Genomic DNA, 22,240 nt, shown 5'->3' on the forward strand with positions numbered 1-22,240 from the left:
TAACTTATGCAAGCCATCGTCTACAAAGCTCGCGCTGTTAAGAATATCATTTTCACGATAGCTTCTTAACACCGGAGAGTGTTTTATTTATCTCATGTGATATTATCGTATTATCATACCAGGCGCCCTACAGCTACCTATCTGCACCAAGGCTTTCTATCTCAGCAGGTCCTGCGATAAGAAGATTGAAATTATTCAGACGATAAGTGCTCACGTCTCCCATAGTCTCCCCGTGTAAGCGAACAGCAGCTTAGCTATGTAGATGTCTGACCTCTGACCTCCAGCTTCTTCCCGGGTAGCTTGATTTCTAGCATCATCACTAGTTGGTAGGTCCATTGTATGTTTCATAGGACTAATAGCACCAGTCAAGGTTGCGGCATGACAGGAGGGTGATCCAGTAAGATGAATCTTATTCTTTAGGATGATGTGTATGTTAATTATATTTGTACCATCTGACATCAAGGCAAAGTGGAATCAGATGAAAGAGCAACACTTCAGGACTTGCCACCATGACAAATAGAGAAACCTTTACTCAGTGCCACGACAGTGAGAAGGTCGGTCATGAGCTTGACAGTTCCTCCACCTTGCTGGCTTGGAGACATTCTCTGGAAACACAGATATATATATATCTCACACATTGATGTCTCTCTACCACAAACTCAAGAAACTCACATGTCTAAAGGTGCCGAAAATCTCTGAAATAACCATCGCCTTCTAGACCTTCTACATACACACAAACACATGCAAGCACACACATATGACAACAACGAAAACATTTTTCATGTGAGAGAAGGATTTGAGTTTCATCTTTATGACCAAAGGCTTATTGGAGAACTGTCCGTGCACTTGACAAGATGTCTGTAGCCCATCGACATACACCTGGTAGGTAAAGACTGATAATGTCATAGGTCTTGGAAAATGGCAGAGAACTACTGACAGTCAGTTCAGGTGACTCCAACACTGATTATTTTAGTCAAAGGTGAACTAAACATCGTTCATAGAAACATTCCCGCTCTGTGCGATGACTACCTTTGTCATTCTTTGCGCAGGCTGACATAGGCACAGGTAGACTTGTCTGTCATCATTTCTGACAGAATACACTAACAATCACAGTAGTTCGTGTGCAGATAGTCAGAGCTCCAGACTTGGGTTTTCGTAGTAAAAAGTAATGGTCAGTGTAAAGACCCACAGAGCGATCACACGGAGGTGTAGAGCAAATATATTTTAACCACGTGGCAGAGTCGTTGTACAAAACCATAGTGTGGGTGGAAGAGTGGAGACAATACACATCTACCCGACCTGCTGTCAAACTTTATAAGGTTTCCAGCATGTCAGTCCTCACTGGCTTCCCTCTCACAGTGAGTGAATGTGAGGCACGCGGTAAAAGCTCGTTGGGTGGTCCAGAATTTTGGACCACGTAGTGTCCACCATCAGACATGGAGCGAGGCGGTCAAAGAAAGGGTCTTTTCGGTTTTTCACCACGGCCCGGCCATGGCGCAGGATGTTATTGCTGTAGATGTCCACTTCTGCCACAAACCGCCTGTCTCTCCTCTTCATTTTGTGCAGATGAATGGTTTTGTGCACAAACTGACCTGTGATAACGAGAGAAACCTAGTTAGACATAGATGCTGCTGAAATCCACGTGGTCGTAAAAGTGTCACAGTTTTATGTCTCACTCCTTAAAATACCAAAGCGACGATAAGCTAGGAATTAAACCGCCAGAACACTGAGCTTTCTTACCCAGAAGTCCAGATGACGCAGGCGATAGCTTAGCCTCGTTCTGAATCTCCACGTTCAGGAAGCCAGGCTCGTTGCCTTTGCTATGCGCATGCCTGGTGACGTCAATCTCAACGCCCTCGTCCGGTGAGAAGCGCAGCGATTGGCCTGTCAGGATGATCCACGCGCCGGGCGCGCGCAGCGACAACGTGTTGTTCCACGTCATCACCACGTGGTTCACGTGCACGTGCGTCAGCGTCACGTCGAGGATGACGTCTTGGTACAGAATGGCCGCCTTCACCAGGTAAGTTCTGTTGCGACCAGCGGGACTGACACTCGGACCTTCCCCGACTTCCACGTTGAGCGTTAAACCTGATGACACGTGAACAAGATAATAAACAATAGTTGTTGTTGTCTGTGGTACTGGAGACGAGGCACGTGGTATTTCCGTTAATGACAGAAGAAAATGAGACGAGAATAAAGATTCAAATCGGTATCGGCACTCTTGCAGGCATATCGCCATGACCGATAAAGACTGGCTTAAGTCTGCTTCTACACATTGTCCACAATAAATGTTTGTCTTCTTGTTCTGTGAATTTTTCTTATCATCATCATCATCGTGGTTGATTGTGTGTACAAAGAAGTGGTCTATTAATTGCACACCTGTGACAGGGTCTCTTAGAAGTTGGAAGACATCCCCGCTGTGGCCGCTGACATCAAAGCAGAGTGGGTAAGGGAGATCACCGGACTCGATCATGAAGTGTGGGTCGCCTCCGCCTAACGACAACATGTTTATGTTTACAAGTTAGTATATTGCATATCAGAACTTGACAAATACTTTACTAAACGTGTTTTTAATGACAGCATGATGAATAGTTTCCGAACACATCCTTCTCGTGATATCATCGGCTTCAACGGCCAATAACTGTGTGGGGGGCAGATGTAGGTACAAATAAAACACCGTTTGTAGAACTGTAAGCAACAGAGTTGGTGTAGCTGCTCTAATTCAGTTTGGCTCGTAACTATTACCACTTCCAATACTTCTTTTACTTTTGTGAACACATGTCCCGTCAGACATACGTGCACTTTAATGTTTAGTGTTTAGTTTGTTCAGTAAGTTGGTTTCATGTAGCCTACCGCCCCATCGTCCAGCCCTGTGGGTCGTTGTGTTAACCTTTCTGATGTGTTGGCCTGCAACTCAGTTTCTTGAGCCCTTGGCAGATCTGAAGTCCGTTTAGGAAGATCTGTAACAGGGTAAAGAAGTTCTAAACCAGTTTAATAGTATATTTAATAGTATATATTGTGACATGCCAGCTGTCTCTCTTCGGTTTGCAAGATATTCAGATATGTTTTATCTACACGACAACCATGTCCAAATATCTAACAAACATATTCCAGCACAGAGAACATTATTATCTCGCAATGAACTTATTGTCGAAAATCAGTAGACCAGAAATTCATCACATAGGCAGAAGAAACACATTATGTCTTCCTCTCATGGAGGTACCACGAAACCCCAGAGAGTGTACCTCCATCCTGGCAATAGTGCCCAGCTTTTGCTGAACTCTCGTTGTCGTAAACCTCTGACCCTATCTTGCGGGTCACTACATATCTTTGAACTTACCTGCGTCGTCGATAATGTCGCTGTCATCTTCCTGCAGGTAGGCCAGCTCCTCGGTGTCTGGTTTCCTAACTACCAGGGATGTCACTGGGGTGACGAACTTGTACTGTCGCCAGCAAAATTACTAAAGGTCAGTGACTGAAGCTGAGAGAGAACTACATCTTTGTAAAGTACACGTGGCTACACGTTTACGGACTACACATAACATAACTACAAGACGCAAGCCCAAGTAAAACAAAATCATGGCATATTTGTGTATTTGTAGGTATTTCGAAAAAAATCTGTAACGAGAAAAAATCCCTCACGTCTCATACTCTGAAGTAAATTATGTAACAGTCGCAGCTTTTCTGTTATTAAATATTTTGTTCAGACCGTTTTTAAGTCATCCTCATGGCAACAAGCATTCAAATGACTGCTTTAATAATTACATTACTTCAGAAAACAAATCTTTGTTTTGAAATCAACAGCTCGACTGAACTTTAAAGAGTTTGTTGTTGTATTGAGGGCTGAGTTCTACCAGACACCTTCAGGGAGAGTTGCACGGCCTTGGCCTTCAGCTCCTGTTTCTTCTGCACGTCTTCATCGTCCTCGCCGACTCTCCTCTGCAACATCTGGCGGATGGTCAGGTACGCCCACATCTTCTCGGCGATCTGAGCCAAGTCTTCCACACTCATCAGCCGACACGAAGCCGCCAGGTCAAGCTCGGGCACGTCGGGTTCAGGGGTCACGGTCAGATTGATATTGCCTTATAAGGAAAACAAAAGTAAACGTTGAATACAGAGGCTGGCGACATGATCGAGTGACACATCAGGTTGTACATATATAATAACTATAAATGTAACCTGACATTAAAAATATACAACTCGTTTGCAATTCTTTACGATCATATCAAGCTTCAGCAACAGATATACAGAATAAAGATATCAACAACAGAGACTGTAGTTTTCCCCAGTTGTTGTAGCTTCTGAAATTTATCAGTCACTCACTTATACACTCTCTCTCCCGCTAGTTTGCTCATTCTTTCATTTGCTCAAGTGTGGCGACCTAAGCACAAAAGCACTTACCTGTTGACCCCGTGGCCTGCACGAGGACCTTAAGGGAGGTCTGATTGAGGTTGATGAGCTTGCCAGCCACCAGCAGCTCCGAACCATTGAAGTACTTGTTCAGGAAGGTCTTGGTCAGGCTCTCCCCCTCCACTTCGTTCTCCACATACAACGCCTTCACTCGAGTCAGCAACAGACTGGACACCTCAGAGTAGAAGCCGTGAATCTGAGGACAGCCAAAGATTTCAAGTAAACAGGTGGTCAGCTCACCTGAACCTGACACCATGCAGCATTATTTTGTCGCTCACCTGTAGAGCCGCATCAGCATCCTGGTAGATCCGTCGGCCCACTCCGTCTGTCTGGGAGGCCAGGCGCTTGACCAGCGGCCAGTCGGCGTCCTGTCCGAAGGCCAGTCCGTACACAGTGATGTTCTTGAGGTTCTGCTGACGTACGTTGCTTAAAATAGCCTCGCGACTTGTTTCACCCCGGGTGGGTCGCCCATCGGTGAGGAAGATAATCAAAGTGTTCTCTCCCTTGACTGTGCTCTCTTCGTTCAAGAAGCGCAAGGCACGTGCAAAGGCCGAGTCGATGTTGGTGTCTGTGAAATAAAATGTTAATAATTGTGCCCGGTCTAAAGGTGTCTTTGCCTCTAGTTGAATGGGTACCTAGAGTACACGATAACTAGCAAGGTAGAGGAGACAGGCAAAGTCTACGACACCAAACTGTCTCTTAACATGTTTATACATCGAGCAAAAGTCTTGAAATGCAATGTACGCTGTCAGACCATCACGTGACTGTCTTAGGTTCTTTGGTGGGAAACGCGCACAAATAAAATAACATTGTTAGTGACACGCAATTCTTTATTTACATCCATGACCTAACAGCTGACTGTCTAAGATATTTAGGTACGGAAGTGACGTCACAGCCGTTGGTCTGACAGTTATTTACTTACAGCCATGAGCCTTGAGCGTGCTGACGTAGTTCAAAGCCGCTTTGATGTTTTCCGGTGTCACGGCCAGCAGCTCCCGGCGCCAGAACGTAGCCTGCGAGTTGAACTGCATCAAGGCAAATCGGTCACGTGGTGTCAAGTCCTGCAAATTGATTGGACAGAGGTATCAAGGTCATCAACCATCAGCTTATAATCACGTTTTATTCTGTTACCGGGTCAGTTCCTACCTCGTCAGACACTCAAACAACTCAAGCATGTCTTCAGTATTGTTGTGGTCTCACCTGCAGGATGACCCTCATGGCATCTTGTAGCTGCTCTAACTTCTGCCACATCATGGAGGTGCTTGTGTCCAGGATGAAGAGCACGTCCTTGGGTAGCGGCTCAGAGATGTTGGGTGCGATGAAGTGCACGAAGTAGCCGTTGACGCTCTGATACAAGGAAAACACACGCAAACATCGTGTATTGTGAACATAGTGTATTGTACAGTTCAGGATGTGAACATAGTGTATTGTGAACATAGTGTATTGTACAGTTCAGGATGTGAACATAGTGTATTGTGAACATAGTGTATTGTGATGAACGTAGTGCAACCTCCGATGACGACAGTCTTTCCAAGATGGCCGTGCAGAGAGCAATTTACAGACAAGGCATTGAGAGGAACTACATGTACATGTATATACAAACCAATAACTCGCCGGCGTCTGGCCTTCTGCTGACGTCATAGTGGACAGTGAAGAGGCCGGACAGTCCGTGGCGGGAGGCGCCCTGCAGCTGCTGATGGCGGACACTCGGGTGGTAACTCACGTGCGCCTGGCGCGCGTTGGGCCTCAGTATCCGAACCAGACTGTTGGTGTCTGAGCAGAAAAGGAATCAGGGTAATGGTGTCTGGACAAAAACTAAACTGAAATTGTTGGGGTCTGACAGAAGCCAAACCATATTTTGGGGTCTGAAAGAAAGATGAACCATATTTTGGGGTCTGAAAGAAGATGAACCATATTTTGGGGTCTGAAAGAAGATGAACCATATTTTGGGGTCCATTCATCCTATCAAAAATAAAAAACAAACATAAGTTTAAGTAAGACTTGTTCAACTTATTCTTTGCAGGATATCATTACTTGAAAAACGTCATTCAGTTTCACTTTCTCCCCGTTACGACTAAATTAATATTCTATCAGAATGTTTCAACTTATTTCTCAGTCATCTACATGAAAAAATTCGACATTAAAGATCCCAAAGAAAAGTGGAAACATTCAGAACAGGGCCGTGGTGGCATGTAGAGAGCACTTCAAGACTTCCTCAGAGTCTCGCTGCTCCTGGAGTGTTTATAAACTTAGCTACGGCGAGGTTGATGCTGATCCATGTTTGAAATGATAAGAGGTCTGATAACTAAACAGTCTTCCAGACTTGAGGGCATCTGTATTTCTCTTTCTCTGTGAATCACCGTGACACAGTCTTAGAATCGTCAGTATTCCTTAGAGCCGTCCTTAGAAGAATTGATACACAAGGATTTGCGCTCCTCCTACACTGCCCCAGGCAGGCCATCCCTTGTGCTGGCACTGATCATGGATTCTGTAAGGGTCTGTGTACAGTTATGTATACGTGTGTCGGTTTTAAACAAAAACATTAAAATATAGCCAAGCGAGCTCCATGTACTAAATAATTTACAGGTTTATGACTTTCCGTAAAGACGAATGAAAAACAAAACAACTTGTGCCATCAACAGGTGCGAGGTCACTCACCTGTCTTTGGCGCGTCTGTAAGAAGTCCACTTCTGATTGGCGGCACGTGCAGAAAGGTTATCTCTCTGTTTTCTTCTATCGTCACGTCCACCCGCATGTCGTCCACTGGGTGGCCGGGGTTGATGTACAGCACGTGGTCGTACGTGCCCTGTCGGCGCTCAAGGATTTCCTGGTAGGTGAGGTTAAAGGTCACTCCATCATGAGGCGCCAGTTGCAGGGAAACTCGGAAAGTGTTTGTTTCTCGGAGTCTGACCAGGCGGCAAGTTCCATCATATCGTTTGACAAATAAAATACATTCAACCACTCGTTGGCTTTAGTACATAGAATATATGTAATCCGTTTACGGCATATAATCAACAGCATGCACAGAAATCAGTGTATTGTGGTATTACGACTACTTTTATTTGGAATCCACAGTTAATGTTGACAGGACAACTGACAAGAGAGAAAACAAAAGTCCGAAATTAAGCATAAAAGCATCTCACCTTTGTGTCACCTGCCCACCGCTGGTCCGTCCCTGCACGGAGTCAACAGCGAACTTGTTGAGGGCGGAGTCCCGCTCCTCCACCACCCCCACGTACACCTCGCCACCCAGGCCGCTGAAGCAGAGTTCAGAAAGGTAAGCAGTAGGTAATGTAATCACATGACTACAGTGACAAGTACCTACCTAATATCTTACATCTCTGTACGCTTTCAACTAGCTCTCTCTCCCTTAGTGTGTTTTATCTCACTGTAGGAAACTAATATGATATGAGATATTCTTTATACTGGGATTCAGTTGGTGTCACACAAATTCAAAAGAGTTTTGGTGAACGTTTTGAAAATTTACAAAAATGATAGATAGAAAAAAATTTACTTACAGCGTAAAGTTTGAGATGAAGGCATCATTCGGTAAGGTGATATCGAAAACAGCCTCTCGCGTTTGATTGGTTGGATTTATCACGTGACTTGTGATGCGCGTAGTGGCGAAGCGGTATTTTATATCCGTGCACGCGTGTAGTGATGTGATTCGAGGAGCCTATCGAGACAAAATTAACGAGCATAACTCACAATCAGAAAGACAGACACCACTAACACACACCCCTCACACCTACACACACACAAATACATTCAATAAGACAGACACAACCAGCACCCACCCACACACAAAACACACAAAACACACAAATAAGTACAATAAGACAGACATAACCACAGGAGGGATTATTTTAGCTGGATTTGAAATGAAAAGAGGAAAGTATTGCAAGCCATCGCTGCATTATCAGGAGATAAGGATTCACTGTGGGGTACATGAGCGCCAGGAGGACTAGGGTAGCGCAGTACCCCGGTAAATGAACTCAGACAAGTCTCCTCATCGCATGATCCCTAGCACATCCATCTATTTTCACGAGAGTGAGAAAGTTTTAAAGTCAGAGATAGTAACCCAGAGAAAGAAAGCACCGCAGGAAGAAACAGTCTCCCGCTGTTCACATCAACGCATCGTTTCAACACTCAGCTCGTGTGTTTTACAGGTTTCCAGGAATTCGAAATTCATGAGCTACTGCAACACACAGATGTATAAATACTCATAGGTCTTGTGGAATTGCGAAATTGTGTCAAGGATTTGCAACCTTCTGACAGCAGGAGCTCACCCTGACGATAAGGTGAAGATTTTTCTGTTTGAATTTCTTGTAGCGCGAAGGGTGAACATAACGGAATGTTAAAGGGCTTTTGGCACGATGATCCTGATTTGTTAGAAATAGTTCCTGTAAGTTCTTTGATGGGTTATCATCATGCAGGAGTAAGCTCCATATACATCTATCTGCTAGCTATCTAACTCATCTAGTTATCTACTACTTTTCTTCACAATCATTTAATCGCTACCATCTTGGTATCATCCCTCAAACATCACCCAAAAGAAAAAAATGTTTATTTTTGGTGAAGTGTTCACAGTAAGGGAGGAAATTTAGTTCGATAAAGGTTCACTAGTCTAGAGGTTATTTACAAACTTGCGAAGATGGTAGACGGCAATCATTCTTTTCTCCTCTTTTAATCCATCTCTCCTTCCGATCTCGCGCTCTCTCACTCTCTGTTTCTCTTTGAATGTATTCTTCCTTCTCTCTAACTCTCTCTGTCCCTCTATCTGTCTATCTCTTGAGAGATCCATACAGCAGAATGTAATCGACGAACCTAGTTTTTTTTAAATAGCGAAGTGACAGACTTTTGGGGAGGAAAAAAAGCCGAAATGTTCCCCCAAGCTGCACTCTAGCATCAAGTTGGGTGTCAACACTTGACATCATCCATTCTTCCAACCCTCACCCCACCCTGCTACTGTTTCTTGCAGACATTAACATTTCGAGAAAGCGATCAAAGACCGTTTGATATTCCACTGCTTTACCCCTCTCCTCCTTTAATCTGACTCATTCAATCTCTCTCTCTCTCTGTTGACAGTTTTATAGTTTACATCTACAACTGTTTAATTGTTATTCAAGCCATAAGCAGCCAATTAATTTTTATTGAAAAAGAAAACTGTGAGACGATGATCGGGTGTGACACAATCTTTGAGGCGCAGAAGGATGTTACAAAATGTGTAAATGTTTATGAATGCGAGTTTCTGAGTGTAAGTGGGGGAGGTTAGGAGGAGCGCACACCATGGCATCAGTTTCATCGGCAAAGTTCAGACAGAGACACGTGCTCGCACGATTGTACGAGGGTTGCTAAAGCACAGGAATGGAGGAAGAGAGAGGGGAGAGGACATCCGGCATCCTCACAAAGCCTCCCACAGTTTCCAAGGATTCCAGCCTTAAAGGCCAGTCACGTGACGACAGAAATGCCTCGCCCTGCACAGAATTGTGTCCAGAGGCGGGAGGGAGTGGCTGGGAGGAGAGAGAAAGAGAGAAAAGTTATGCACATGGTGTTCCAACTAAACTCACAGGTCCTGTGCAACCTCATTATAAAGGCGTGGTGCTTGAATGCCAGAGCTAAATTGTCAGTCTACCCGAACTGTCCTGGTACACAGAGCTAATGTACCGAGCTGATCAATGTACCCAGATAATCAATGCATCTACCCGAGCTGTGTAACCTAGCTACAAAGCTACACCAGATCTGTTGAGCATTAGTTTGTGCCCCGACTGCTAATGTACCCGAGTACTGATCACGATGTACCCGAGCGTGATACTCGAAGAGTCGATGTCTTGCTGACGTGTCGCTGGCTTACAGGAGTACATTGTATGGAGTGTCGTGTACAACCTATCATGTCAACAAGTTTTAGGCTGAATGATGGGCTTGATACGGGTGTTCTCTACCTCCATTGTCGATAATCTACACATCAGAACTCTCGGACACTTTTTGTTCATTTCCACTCCTGTAATAATTTTATTTCTTCATTCCATCCCTTCTATTCTCTACAGACAATGTGACTATCTGAGGTCATAACTGACTGCCTGCTGTGTTTGTCATCACGTGCTGCCTTTAAAGTGCTTCCGCCGAGGGTAGCTGTGTGCCTGTGTGAACAGACAGTCTGGGTGGGGGATTCGGGTGGTTTTATCAGCATTTGAAGTGTACAGGACCGCCCTTCCTTGCCTGCATGTACATCAAGTAGATAAGACACTTTAAAGATGTTTATCTTTTACCTACATGCGTCTGTAGCTGGTTCCTTTTGTAAGCGTCTTTCTGTGTGTGAGAGGGAAAAAGTGTGAGTGTGTGTGTGTATATGCAAGTGTGTGTGCGTGTGAGTGGGTGGGTACGAATGTGTGTATGTGTATGCGTATGTAGGTATATATGTGTGTGTTCGCATGTGTATGTGTATGCGTGTACGTATGCGCATTTCTGCCTGTGTGTGAACACTAGTGTACGCGCGGTCGGTATGATGGCCGCATCCTCAAAACATAGCAAGCACAGGTAAATAATAAAATAAAAATAAAATAATAAAACAAATCATATTCCAGTCAAAAAAAACAAAAAAACAAAAAAACCAAAAAAAACCAAAACACCCTATCTTTTGAAGGATTACTAGACCAGAGAGCAAAGCAGCAGCCAAAGCCTGAAAATAACATTATCTTCGGTTCTGTTATATTCCGTTGTTACTGACCCACAGTTGTTGTTGATATACCCAAAGTAACTATCTGAAAGGTGAACTGACTCTTGGACTCCAACCTTCTGCACACAGACCCTATGTGTGTGTGTGCCGATAGCTGGCTTCAGGGTTTGCCAAAGTGTTTTTATTTTATTTTATTTGCCCTTGATACCTGCCTCTGATACAACACCTTCCAACTGACAAGACAGCCAAGTGCTTGATGATGTGAAAGATGTTTAGAGATTTCTCGCAAATGTTTTCTGCTCACGAGTAAAAGATGACTTAATTTATTACTTTTTGGGAGTAATCGCTAAAGCTTCTGTAGTTTTAGCAAATTTGTTTTGGAAAATTAGAATAGGTTAAAAAAAAATTCCTTTAAAAGGGGTCACAGCTGATGTACACCACACCTTTCAACTGCATCATAAACACCCCCTAAATAATTACAAGTGTAAAGCTGCTCTATCCAAAAAAAAAAAACTTCCAGGAGTAGGACTACAAGGTCTGGAAGACATGCGATTTCTCATCATAGCAGACCGTTAAATCGGTTATTTTCAAGCCAAAGACTTAACGGATGTTTCCAAACAGGGGATGCAGATTTAAAAATTCGTTTTTGACCTGTCACATGACCGATAATGCCATCACCTCCTCCCTCCACCCTGCATACACTCTTCTCTGAAAAGCATGAAAAAGGATGCAAAGATATTCTGGAAATATTTTCCCGAATAAATGATAGCCCTTGATAAATAAACGGGAAAAGTGTTCGCCTCAACAGCTTTGAAGCCTGAAGAGCTTTGCTCGTAGCTTTCTCCGCTCTGACCGTCCACATGGAAACAAGTTAAAGACCATCCACATGGCGCCCCACAGGCCTCAGCTAACTCACTTTATTGTGCATCTCTATTTAAACTAAAATTACTACCGGGTGGAAGGGGAGCACTTATCACAAGACTTTTCTGGAAAACAACAAGAGATATGCATGCAAGCATAAACATACACCTACATGTTCCGACAACAAGCCAGCTGGGAGAGGCAGAAGGTTGGAGAGGAGGAAAAGGCAAGGCTGTTTCCGAAAACAAACAAGCTGGGACAAGTGAAAGGGACAAGTAAAGAGGCAAGCCTGCTTTCGAATCTTATCGAGAACACGAATTCATGTTAAGAGAGGTAAATGAAATATTTTCTCAAGAAGAACTGGAGGGGAAAATAGCAGATAGTCCAGGATGTCTTCCAAACTATTTCTTTACTCTTTGAAGATTTAACTAAAAACATAAAATACGGGTACAACGATTTGAACACAATGTAAACACACGAACAACGCATGAAGCAATAGAAGCCTTCTAGCAACCTTTTACAGCAGATTAACTTTTTTCTCTCCTTTTTAAAACTTACTGTTGCGGTAATTTATAACAGCAGTTTCTCTTCACGCTTACGTGTCTCGGTAATAGCAGCTGAACGGCTAGCCCCCAACTTCCGCTTTAACCACCGACTAGCGCGTACTGCGCATGCGCTGAATAATTGAAGAAATACTCTCATTTTGTAGAATTTTTAGCTTTTTTTCCCAGAAACAGGATTGTATTTTAACCATCCGTTTTTGCACCTGTTCACAAACTGAGGATTTTTGTTTTCAAATTGTGTTTGTGTACATCGCTTTAAAGATGTAAATAAACAGTTTATATTGGATTGATATATTCTCATAGCTATTCAAACAACAGCAGTATAATCAAACTTTCAGCTATAGTGAGAGTTTTTCTCTCCCACCAATGATGAATAATGAATAATGATTTCATCCGGTCTGACAGAGCTTACACCAACTTGATGCTAATACCTCTCATTCCCTTCAAGGACTAAGGGCAGGTGCACTTCATTTTCTTCTTATTGTACCACTCTTTCAGCTTTTTCATCAAATTGGAAAGGAAAACACGTCCAACATAACATGTGACTAGTGAATATTGTACAGTTTTCAAAGGCAACAATCTCAAAGCCCTCTCAGAACCTCGGTTGTAGGTGTAGAAGGGCCCTCGACTGTTACATGCCATTAGTCTTTGTTTTGTATTCATCCTTCTGTATCACGGCAGGCAGTCGAAGCAGGAGGTGTGTATTGAATGTTTCCCTCAACACCTGACTTTCTCTTTTCTTTCCCCAACGAAGATCGCTGATACCGCCTGAAATTGATTGGCTCGTCGGCGGGAGAGGTTGTTGTTGTTGATTTGTTACGTTGATTCCATGCTGCTAGCGATTCTCCGCGCTGCGGAAGGTCTAGTCGGAAGTGTGTGTTGAGCTCCATCACGCCGCATGCTGCGCTTAAATAGGTGGGGAGGGGAATCTCATTGAAGGTAAGAACGGGGGTTATAGAAGACAAGACAATCCCTGGTAATAGTCTTACTTCTGGGGAGTGAACTGCGGATGGTAGTAGCAGACTATGTTCTTACTGATTCACGTGTATGGGAGAGAAGTCGTCGGTCAAGAAGCAGAGGGCGCCATGGATTAATTTCCCCAAATCGTGTCCGGCACGTGATTAACGTCTCGCGATAAAATGGAAGAAGACTTGCGGGAGGGTTTCCTTATCTCTGAACACCGTGGGTCTCTCAGTGATATGACCGCAACCTTCGACATGAAGCTCACTGCACTGGAGATGGCGTCTGTACGCTGACTGCGGTAGAGGCTCTGACACATGATGACGCTCAAGATACCAGCTCACCCTGCTTGTACCCTAGATACTGGCGCAATGATTGGGGTAAGGGTACCAACAAACCCTGATTGGGCTGAAGATGCGAGAAGAACCAAGTGATATGTCTACACAATCGACATTGGCTTGCTTGGACACTGGTGCAGCCAGTTGTACTAAAGACACTGGTACAACCCAGTTGTACTGAAGACACCGGCACAGTTTTATTGTACTTACGACACCGACTTGTTCCGATTGTGCTACAGACACTATGGGACAAGCCTGATCCCGCTAAAAATACAGGACAACCTGAGTTGGCCAGAAGACATTTATTACAATAAATACCAAGAAAACCATGACACAACTCTTACTGTAGCTGAGCAACCCTTCGACTTTTAAAAACAGAGATAAAGTGTCTTTTGTATACGACTCTTTGGTGAACACCAGTGACAGGAAATGTTTACTGTCACATAATGTTTAGTTTTTTTTACTTTTATAAAAATGTTTTTCATATTTAGTAAGGATCCCAACTCATCATATTTAACTTTTTAACGTTTAAATGCATCTTCTGCTTTTGCCCCCTTCCCCATTCTTTTCATCCTCCGAAAAGAAGTCGTATCTTCACATCGCACTTCTGTAAACATTAACGAGAATGCTTTCATCTTGCGCCTCCAATATCTTTGACATGGACGAGAGATTTCGTGTCGAGATGGCAGACACCTTCATTATGAAACTGAACGTACCGACTGCATCTTTCCTTTGATAAATAATCTTCTGTCTGCAGTGGTTACGACATTAAGGATATCGCAACCATTATGTAGCTAACGGTTGTTCATTTGGGAAGGATGGAAGGACGACACAAGGGGAGCGGAGATGAAAGTGCCCCGGGATGTTACGAAGGAAAAGCAGGAAGTGAGGCTTCTGGTCACAGACTGCAAGTTGTGAAGTTGTCTCAGACCTGAGGTGTGACGCGTCTCGGGTCAAAGGTAAAGTAAACAGGTAAAGTAAACAGGCGGATCTGACGCACGGCAACCGCCACAGACCTGCTGCTCGCACTCCATGCACGTGCTGAGCAAGGGGTCGAGGCTAAAGGCCGGGACACCCAGAAAAGAGATAAAGACTCGGAAAAAGAAATGAAGAATAATATGAAGACATCAGTACGGGAGTTTGTCACTGTGAGATAAAGATAGATGGATACTCAACTTAAGGTAGGCAAGAAACAGTCAACGGACAATTGAGAGATCAGAATGTCTTTGTTTGCATGTGTTCAACACCTTTTTGACTTTTTAATTCTTACTGAAGGAAATGATGGAAATCGAAGGTTAATTTTAAAAACAAATATCAATTAAGTGCATCACAAAATGATAAAATGAACAATTTGTTTTATAGAGCGAGATAGAGACACGGGGAGACAGAGAAAGAGATTGTTTCTATCAGAGACAGAGAAGGAACGATGGTGTTAGGTCCACATTACAAGGGTGACTACAAGCAACACTACACACTTATCATCGACAAAACATTTTTCGCGCAGTTTTAACGCCTGAAAACTAAATATTCCGATGTTCTAGATTAGTTGCACAATGTGTATATTTTATAATGCTTTATACTTACACTTTGTAAGGACAAGGATAGTATATTACTGTAAGCAATCGTCAAAACAAAACCAACATGGAGATGCATCTTTCTGCCACTTTTCGTGTTTTCATATTATTTACATCATGTTAAACATTGCTACACAGTAGTTTTGAACACTGAAGTTTTGAGACAAAGATTTCAGCCTTAAAATAAGCAAGTCGGAATTCTCTGTTCATATTGTTTTCCATCTCCTAGTGGCCAGTTTATCTGACAAAGTAAAATGAGACTAATGTCAAATGTGATGTTCCTCCACGTCTGAATTTCCAGCCAAGCATGTGGCATGAGGGCATATTCAAAGAAGGTGAATAAGTTTCTTCTGAGCTCTTACCAAAAATAAAATCACGTATACTGTAACTAAAGAGAGTCTTTGGTCGTTCTCAAATATAGATAGCGGCCTGTCCGTAATATAAACTGCGCTAAAACCATGTAAAAATTGCATCATTTTTCTCTTAATGAAGTTTTGAAAAGATTTCACTAATGATAGTTTTGCATGCGAGTATACGGTGTTCCATTTTTTAACACCTTTCACTGTGAGTGCTGACAGGAGTTGGGGGGAGGGTCATTAATAAAGTCTTGGTGATGATTGTTCTTGTCTGTCTTATCCTCGTGCACACGGCACACGGCGATCATTTATCATGTAATACACAGACACAAAGCACAATGATTTCTCTGTCCACATTTTTATACTCGTTGACCTTTGTTTGGTTGTTGCCGCAGGGCCATTTTTTGTGAAGTCTGTGAACTGCTGCCATGTTCTCTCTATTTACCCAACCTTCAACATGTTGTCAGAGAGGTCAAGGACTTTAATCTCGACATCTTTCTCTCTGGACTTGGCTGCCAAGTCAGTCCCTGCCATTTCTTCCCCGTGAAATACTGAACATATGCAGAATAAGAGTTGCTGTCCTCCGCTGAATTTTCCACTCTTTCGGCAGTCTCTCGTGTCTCTTGTCTACTCTACATGACTGACATTTCTTCAGAATTTAGTTTAAACGGTACTCCTAGAAATTCTTCATTTCCAGTTATCTTGATTACTTTCTTGTAAACAGTCCTTTGACACATTTGTAACAGAGGCCCTGTAGTTTCTTCATTAAGGTCTTTGTTTAAGACTTCTCGGTGGGCAGATGTGGAACGTCCTGAGAAGCAATCTCTTGTTCAGCGACATCGAGTGTGGACTTTATTTTATATTTTTTTCGGTCTTCAACATTTTGATATTTTGATGTATCGATGCTCTTACAGAGTCCTTACCACCACGCGCTGCTAGTTCTACTCTTTATATTTATTTATTTTTCAAAAGTCTTTTTATATTAACACAAACATTATATAAACATGCTCCTTTCATCTGAGACATGAACTTAAGGCAACGCTGACGATATTCGCTGGCTACAATCCGAAAAGGATCAACAATATTGCACCAAGATTCACTGCATCCATGTTTTATTCAGTAAACAGAGTTCAGATCGGGAAAAAATTGACAAGCTTCGATTAACTATTACATTAGAAACAAAACTTTAAGAGAGAGAGAGAGAGCTTGCAGATGTCAAGAAGCTACGTCGCACTATGAAAAAAATCCGTACAAGTAACCGGATGTTGACCATACGAAAAAAGCCCGCATAAGGACCACCCAATGGCAAATACGAAAAAGTGCGAAGATGAAGAATAAAAATTGAGAAGAAAGCCGAAGTTCGCTGTACTAGGTATTCCAGAAAAAAGTAGGTTTTGAGAACAGACTTAAAAGTTTCGATCGTAGTCACGGTTCAATGGAATATGGTGTGAGTTACCGAATGTTTCTCGCCTGATGTGTTGCTCAGAATGGACGAAAGCATTTGCAGATGGAAGACATCAGCTTGGGAGGCAGGGGGCAGTAGCTGAGACAGGTACAGGTATGTTGGGACAAGACATGGATCAAAGACAGAACAAGTCAAAGTAAGAGACAGTGTGCGAAAAATCAGAAACAGAGTGAAAGAGAGCGAAGATTCTTGTACTTACTTCCTGGCCATGAGATAATTGCCACAGAACTCCTACAAGAATCGCACATTTTATCAAAAGCAGCATCGCTCCCACTTTTTCTCGTGCTGCAGTCTCCACTGACTGTTGAAGCCACAGGCGGAGTTCAGGCCATCTGCGCCGCAGTCCCCATTGCGATGGGCCGGCTGCAACTTGGCATCGCGATGCTGGAGCCACACACACCCCAGCCTGGCTCCGGCTACAGGCGGGTACTGGGAGGGAGAGAGGGAGTGGGTACACCTGTGACTGCTCACCTCTGTCGGCCTGTGTAGACAAACGACTTTCCCTGACAAACAACGCCCCGACCTGTCTGCGATTGTAAACACCTGTTGTGAAAGGTCACCATCATTTTCTTTCTCCTTGGCATCGGTGCCAGAGACATAAAAAATAAGTGTATGTTGTCCTCAGTATTTCAAAAATTATTCACATAAATACATAGCACACACGGTGTCACACGGTTACAACTTGTCAATGAAGCTAAACTCAATATTTGGTTTTCTTACAGTTTGCTCACCGTCAGTATATTGACATGTGATATAGACCTGACATGTGGTTGAGTTTTTTTTATACATATCTAAACGTTTCTAGGAGGGCTTTTCAAGAAATATTTATAGTAGTTCAGTAGTTACTAAGTCACAGTTGACTGCAAAAATATTGACAAGTGATATACACATGAAACTTGTTGCCGCTAATATTCGTAGTTTAGTAGTTATACTCTTGAAATCTTTAAAGTTTAACACAGAAGTAAGCTGGTTTGCAAAAGTAGATGCTTGTTTTGGCGGCATTTTTGGAGTTTCCCAGAGACACTTCATAGTCCCAGACACTTCATCCCCAGTCAGCGAAAATTTAATTCAAATTCAAATTCAAATCATGTGGTTGTCGGGATGAAGTGTCGGGGATGAAGTGTCTGGGGATGAAATTAAGTGACTGGACACGTTAGTGTGATAAAAATTGAGGTAGGGGGTTAGAGAGAAAGACGACGACGATGATGACGACGACGACGACGACGACGACGACGATGACGATGACGACGACGACGATGATGATGATGATAATGATAATGGAACAATATCTGAAGTGAATTTTAAAAAAGAAATAAATCGAAAACAGAGAGTAAATGTGTTTTTAACAAACGAAATCAGACAACGGGACAAAAGTAAATCCAGTGAGGCAAACAGAACAATATTATATAGTTATCGAATTATATATACAGTATATCTATCTTCCTTATTCGCTCTCCCTCTTTCCCCCTTCTCTCTCTTCAATTCTCTGTCTCTGCCTCTCACATGGACACAACAGAAACACTCGCAACATGTTACTAATGTGAAGAGAACAAGGGACTGTAATCTTCGATGTCTCCAAAAACGTCGTTGAGGAGTAGCTTCCCTTAAGACGAGGTCCATCTGCTTCTCCACAGACTTTGGAAGAAAACAAATTGGAGTAACACGGTAAATCGCTATGAACCACTTTCAAACTAGTTAAAACAATTTTGTCTTGAGACCACGGAAATGTGCTTTCTAGAAAACTCTGTCTGGACCACGCCACTGTTCTGTTTTATCTCGTGTTGTCTGTGTCTCCATAGCTCTCTGCAGCTCGTCTCATGGCATTTTCTTTTAGCAACACATCTCCAACTGTCTTCCTTATCTTTTATCTCCCTTTAACTATTTTACACAATTACTACCCGGAAAAATATTAAACTATAACATTTAAACAAGTAGTGACCCTTTCAAAACGGTGTTTGAGTGATCAATTTCAAATACAAGTCTAATCCGCCTTCATGCAAGTGAACATTCTGGTGATCTTTACAAATATTGACCAACTTTATTAATCCCAACGGGCAATTATTACTTGGAAAGTGTGTCAAGATAGGAAAAGTTAAGACGAAAACATTCTTTGGCGACAAACATTAGTTCCGCCAGTATAGTTTCAGTCATCGCTATAGCAAACTCCCTCTAGCAACACCGGTCCAGTCGCAACAACGACCGGAAGGCCTGTCGAAACTTGGAGTAGGTGCAGTAGTAGATGAGCCAGTTGATGGAGGGGTGGAGGTGGGCCCACACCACAATGGCGCTGTGAGCCTCGTGCGAATAGGTGTCGTCTGCGTCCAGGATGAGCAGCAAGGAGTAGGGCAGCCAGCACGCGGCGAACACGAGGTAGAGGATGAAGAGCGTGCGGGCCACGCGAAATGTCGTGCTGCTGCCTCTTTGCTTCTTCTTCAATTTCTTCTTCGTCTTTCTCGACGACAAGTTTGGACGTGGTCTTGCCGTCTGCCGTGTTGCTGTGCTGAGAGGAAAGGTCGCGACTGCCGTCTGTGAAGGTGGCTGATGTCTCGCCGCCCGCCGCAGTGTCTGATTCCTCCGTGGCGTTCGTGTCGCTGTCGATCACTGATCTTCCTTTTGCCAAGCTTCTGAAATATTAAACGACACGAAAGGTGGACCTCGATCTTTGAGTTTTTCGGCACTCTGAGCTACATTTGCTCCAGCCCATCAGCTGGACTTTTCCTGGCACCGAAGACGTGCATCAGTTGCTTACCCGGCTGTCCTTTGGTGCCGCGGTCCTAAGCCTCCGGTAGTCGCCATTTCATTGCCCTGGTCCGTTCTTGTGTTGTCTGTGTCGGAAGACATCATTTTGGTTCCCTTGGTGCGGGAGAGGATTTTTTTCGCGAAGCACGCACGTGCAGGAAGATGTGCAAGTAGGAGAGACCAATGATGACGATGGGGATCCAGACGAGGACGATGGCGAAGACGATGGTGTAGTTGTGGTTGGCCATGCGGTCCCAGATGCATTCCAGACTCTTGTGGTCGAAGGCGTGGTCACCCACATCCGCCAGGTTGAGGAGGACGAGAAGGAGGCCGACAGTGTAGACGGAGGCGCACATGGCGATGCTGTTTCGCAGCGTGAAGAGGCGGGGGTACAGGGAGGGTCGGCAGATGAGCACGTAGCGGTTAAAGCTCATGGCGGACAGCGTCATCAGCGACCCCACGCACGAGATGGTGCACAGGCTGCCCACCGCACGACACAGGTAGGGGACAGAGTCGAACCAACGCCACCCCACAGTCTTGGCTAGATGTTTGAAGAGAGATTTTTCGTCCGTTATCTTTCGTTTTTATTGGTGTACAGGATAGTGCAAACCGGAACACAGGAATAGCATGTGATAAATCAGATACTAAAAATTCATTTATTATAAACTGTTATTTGCAACTAAAGAGATTTTGGCAGAAGGACTCTCAATTATCCCAACTTTTTAACACAAGCTAGAAGCAATAGTTGTTTTATTTTTAAAGTGAATAGATTACACATTCCCTATAACATTCTGATTAAATTCCAAAACAGCATATTCTCAAACTGATTTTCAAAAAAGAGCATATGGATTAAACTAAAGATCCTATTCTTTGGGACTTATTTTTCTGGTTTTGACAAAACCTTTACAAACTTCACGTCAAGGAACTTTCATGAGCTACAAGCCATAAATTAATTGGATCTCTGTGACAGGCTTGATGGTCTGAGCATCAAAACCTCGCGCCGAGTGCAGAAGGTCGCTGGGTTTTACCGGGATGGTTAATGTCAAGAAGTCAGCTGTATGTTCATATAACTTTTTATCTAAGTGCTTTGTTCGCTAGCCTAATGACGCACGCAGGCCGGTCCCTGTTGCTCTGACTACAATAACTTCCGGCTTGTAGCTGCTACACGTACCCACAATGCTCAGCGGGTCAGCCAGCATGGTGACGTAGAGGTCGCTGCAGGCCAGATTGACAATGAAGACAGACTGCACGTTCCGCAGTTCCTTCCGCGTGGCCACGGAGATGAGGATGAGGAAGTTTCCAAGGGTGCCCACCACCCCTGCCACTCCCACCACCACCAGCAGCAGGACGGCAAACGCCGGCTGCCGGGAGACGAACTCGTAGGGTTCAAAGCGCAGTCGGTCGTCGGCCTGACCAGAGGAGTTGTCAATCATGCTTGCCCCAGTCCCAGCCATGCTCATCGAATCTGAAATCATTGTACGAAGAACAAAGCAAATAAGACAAACAGTAAACAAAACAATGAATCATACCAAACCACGCCCCTTGGGTTTCCCCGTCATCACATGCAGTTTGATGCTAACAAACAGAATCAGCTTCCGTTCCTTTTAAACAAAAGTGGAGAGTCATTATAGTTGTTTAAATACACGACATGTTAGACTTACACATAGCAAGACAGGTTGCCCAAACTATTTGCATGTTTCCATTTTGACTCTCATAACAGCTGCTCGCTTGTCCAAGAGACCTTGGGTTAGTTCAAATTCAAAACATTTAATTATCACGCACTTTTCGTGGGCTTGAGAAACTGAACAGAGCAGCAAGCAGTTTACATCAGACAGTGTCTAAAAATTTCAAAACTTATTTCAAAGATCTTTATGCGAAGACAACAATCACATACCTATACCACCCAGGTCGGAGTTAGACTGAAGAGCTGTGTGCCGTCTGTGGCTGTCATCACTTCCTAGATGAGAGTGTAGCTGAGTTCTGGATGATATCCTTTCGGGACATTCATTAAAGAGTACATAAGTATGGTAGAGTCTACAGCCAGTTTACTGAAATTTTTAAAGAGAAGTAAATCCTTTTATATTTCTAGATATTTCACTGTGGCTAGTGTCATAGGCTAGTGACGAGAGGTCAGTGGCTAGGCTAGACTGGAAGAAGATGGCTTACAGAAAGTTACCGAAAAACTCCCTCTCAACTCTCAACAAAATTAATTAATTAAACAACCTGATTTATGAAGGAGCAGAAGCAAACTTGTGCTCCGCATTCCACCTATGCTGTGACTGAGCCACTCACAACAAC

At 43.6% G+C, this 22,240-nt stretch overlaps 2 protein-coding genes across 2 annotated transcripts; both read right to left on the reverse strand.

The window, feature by feature from the left end:
• Positions 1-775: 775 nt before the first annotated feature.
• On the reverse strand, positions 776-17,914 carry LOC112572213 (inter-alpha-trypsin inhibitor heavy chain H3-like). The gene is made up of 15 exons (XM_025251786.1): positions 17,403-17,914; positions 7,929-8,086; positions 7,554-7,667; positions 7,069-7,316; positions 6,014-6,183; positions 5,611-5,757; positions 5,333-5,471; positions 4,689-4,978; positions 4,402-4,606; positions 3,862-4,082; positions 3,341-3,443; positions 2,850-2,960; positions 2,380-2,493; positions 1,741-2,088; positions 776-1,592 (listed from the first exon to the last, which is right to left on the reverse strand). Exons 1-15 carry the CDS (start codon positions 17,466-17,468, stop codon positions 1,354-1,356), a joined length of 2,673 nt encoding a protein of 890 aa, XP_025107571.1. The 5' UTR covers positions 17,469-17,914; the 3' UTR covers positions 776-1,353.
• Positions 17,915-19,818: 1,904 nt separating this feature from the next.
• LOC112572550 (melatonin receptor type 1B-B-like) lies at positions 19,819-21,971 on the reverse strand. Its single transcript, XM_025252283.1, has 3 exons — positions 21,837-21,971; positions 21,114-21,407; positions 19,819-20,483 (listed from the first exon to the last, which is right to left on the reverse strand). The coding sequence occupies exons 2-3, from the start codon at positions 21,400-21,402 to the stop codon at positions 20,044-20,046; spliced, it is 729 nt and encodes a 242-aa protein (XP_025108068.1). The 5' UTR covers positions 21,403-21,407; positions 21,837-21,971; the 3' UTR covers positions 19,819-20,043.
• Between the last annotated feature and the right edge of the window lie 269 nt (positions 21,972-22,240).

The sequence above is a fragment of the Pomacea canaliculata genome, linkage group LG9, assembly GCF_003073045.1.
Source record: "Pomacea canaliculata isolate SZHN2017 linkage group LG9, ASM307304v1, whole genome shotgun sequence".
NCBI classification, from domain to species: Eukaryota; Metazoa; Mollusca; class Gastropoda; order Architaenioglossa; family Ampullariidae; genus Pomacea; species Pomacea canaliculata.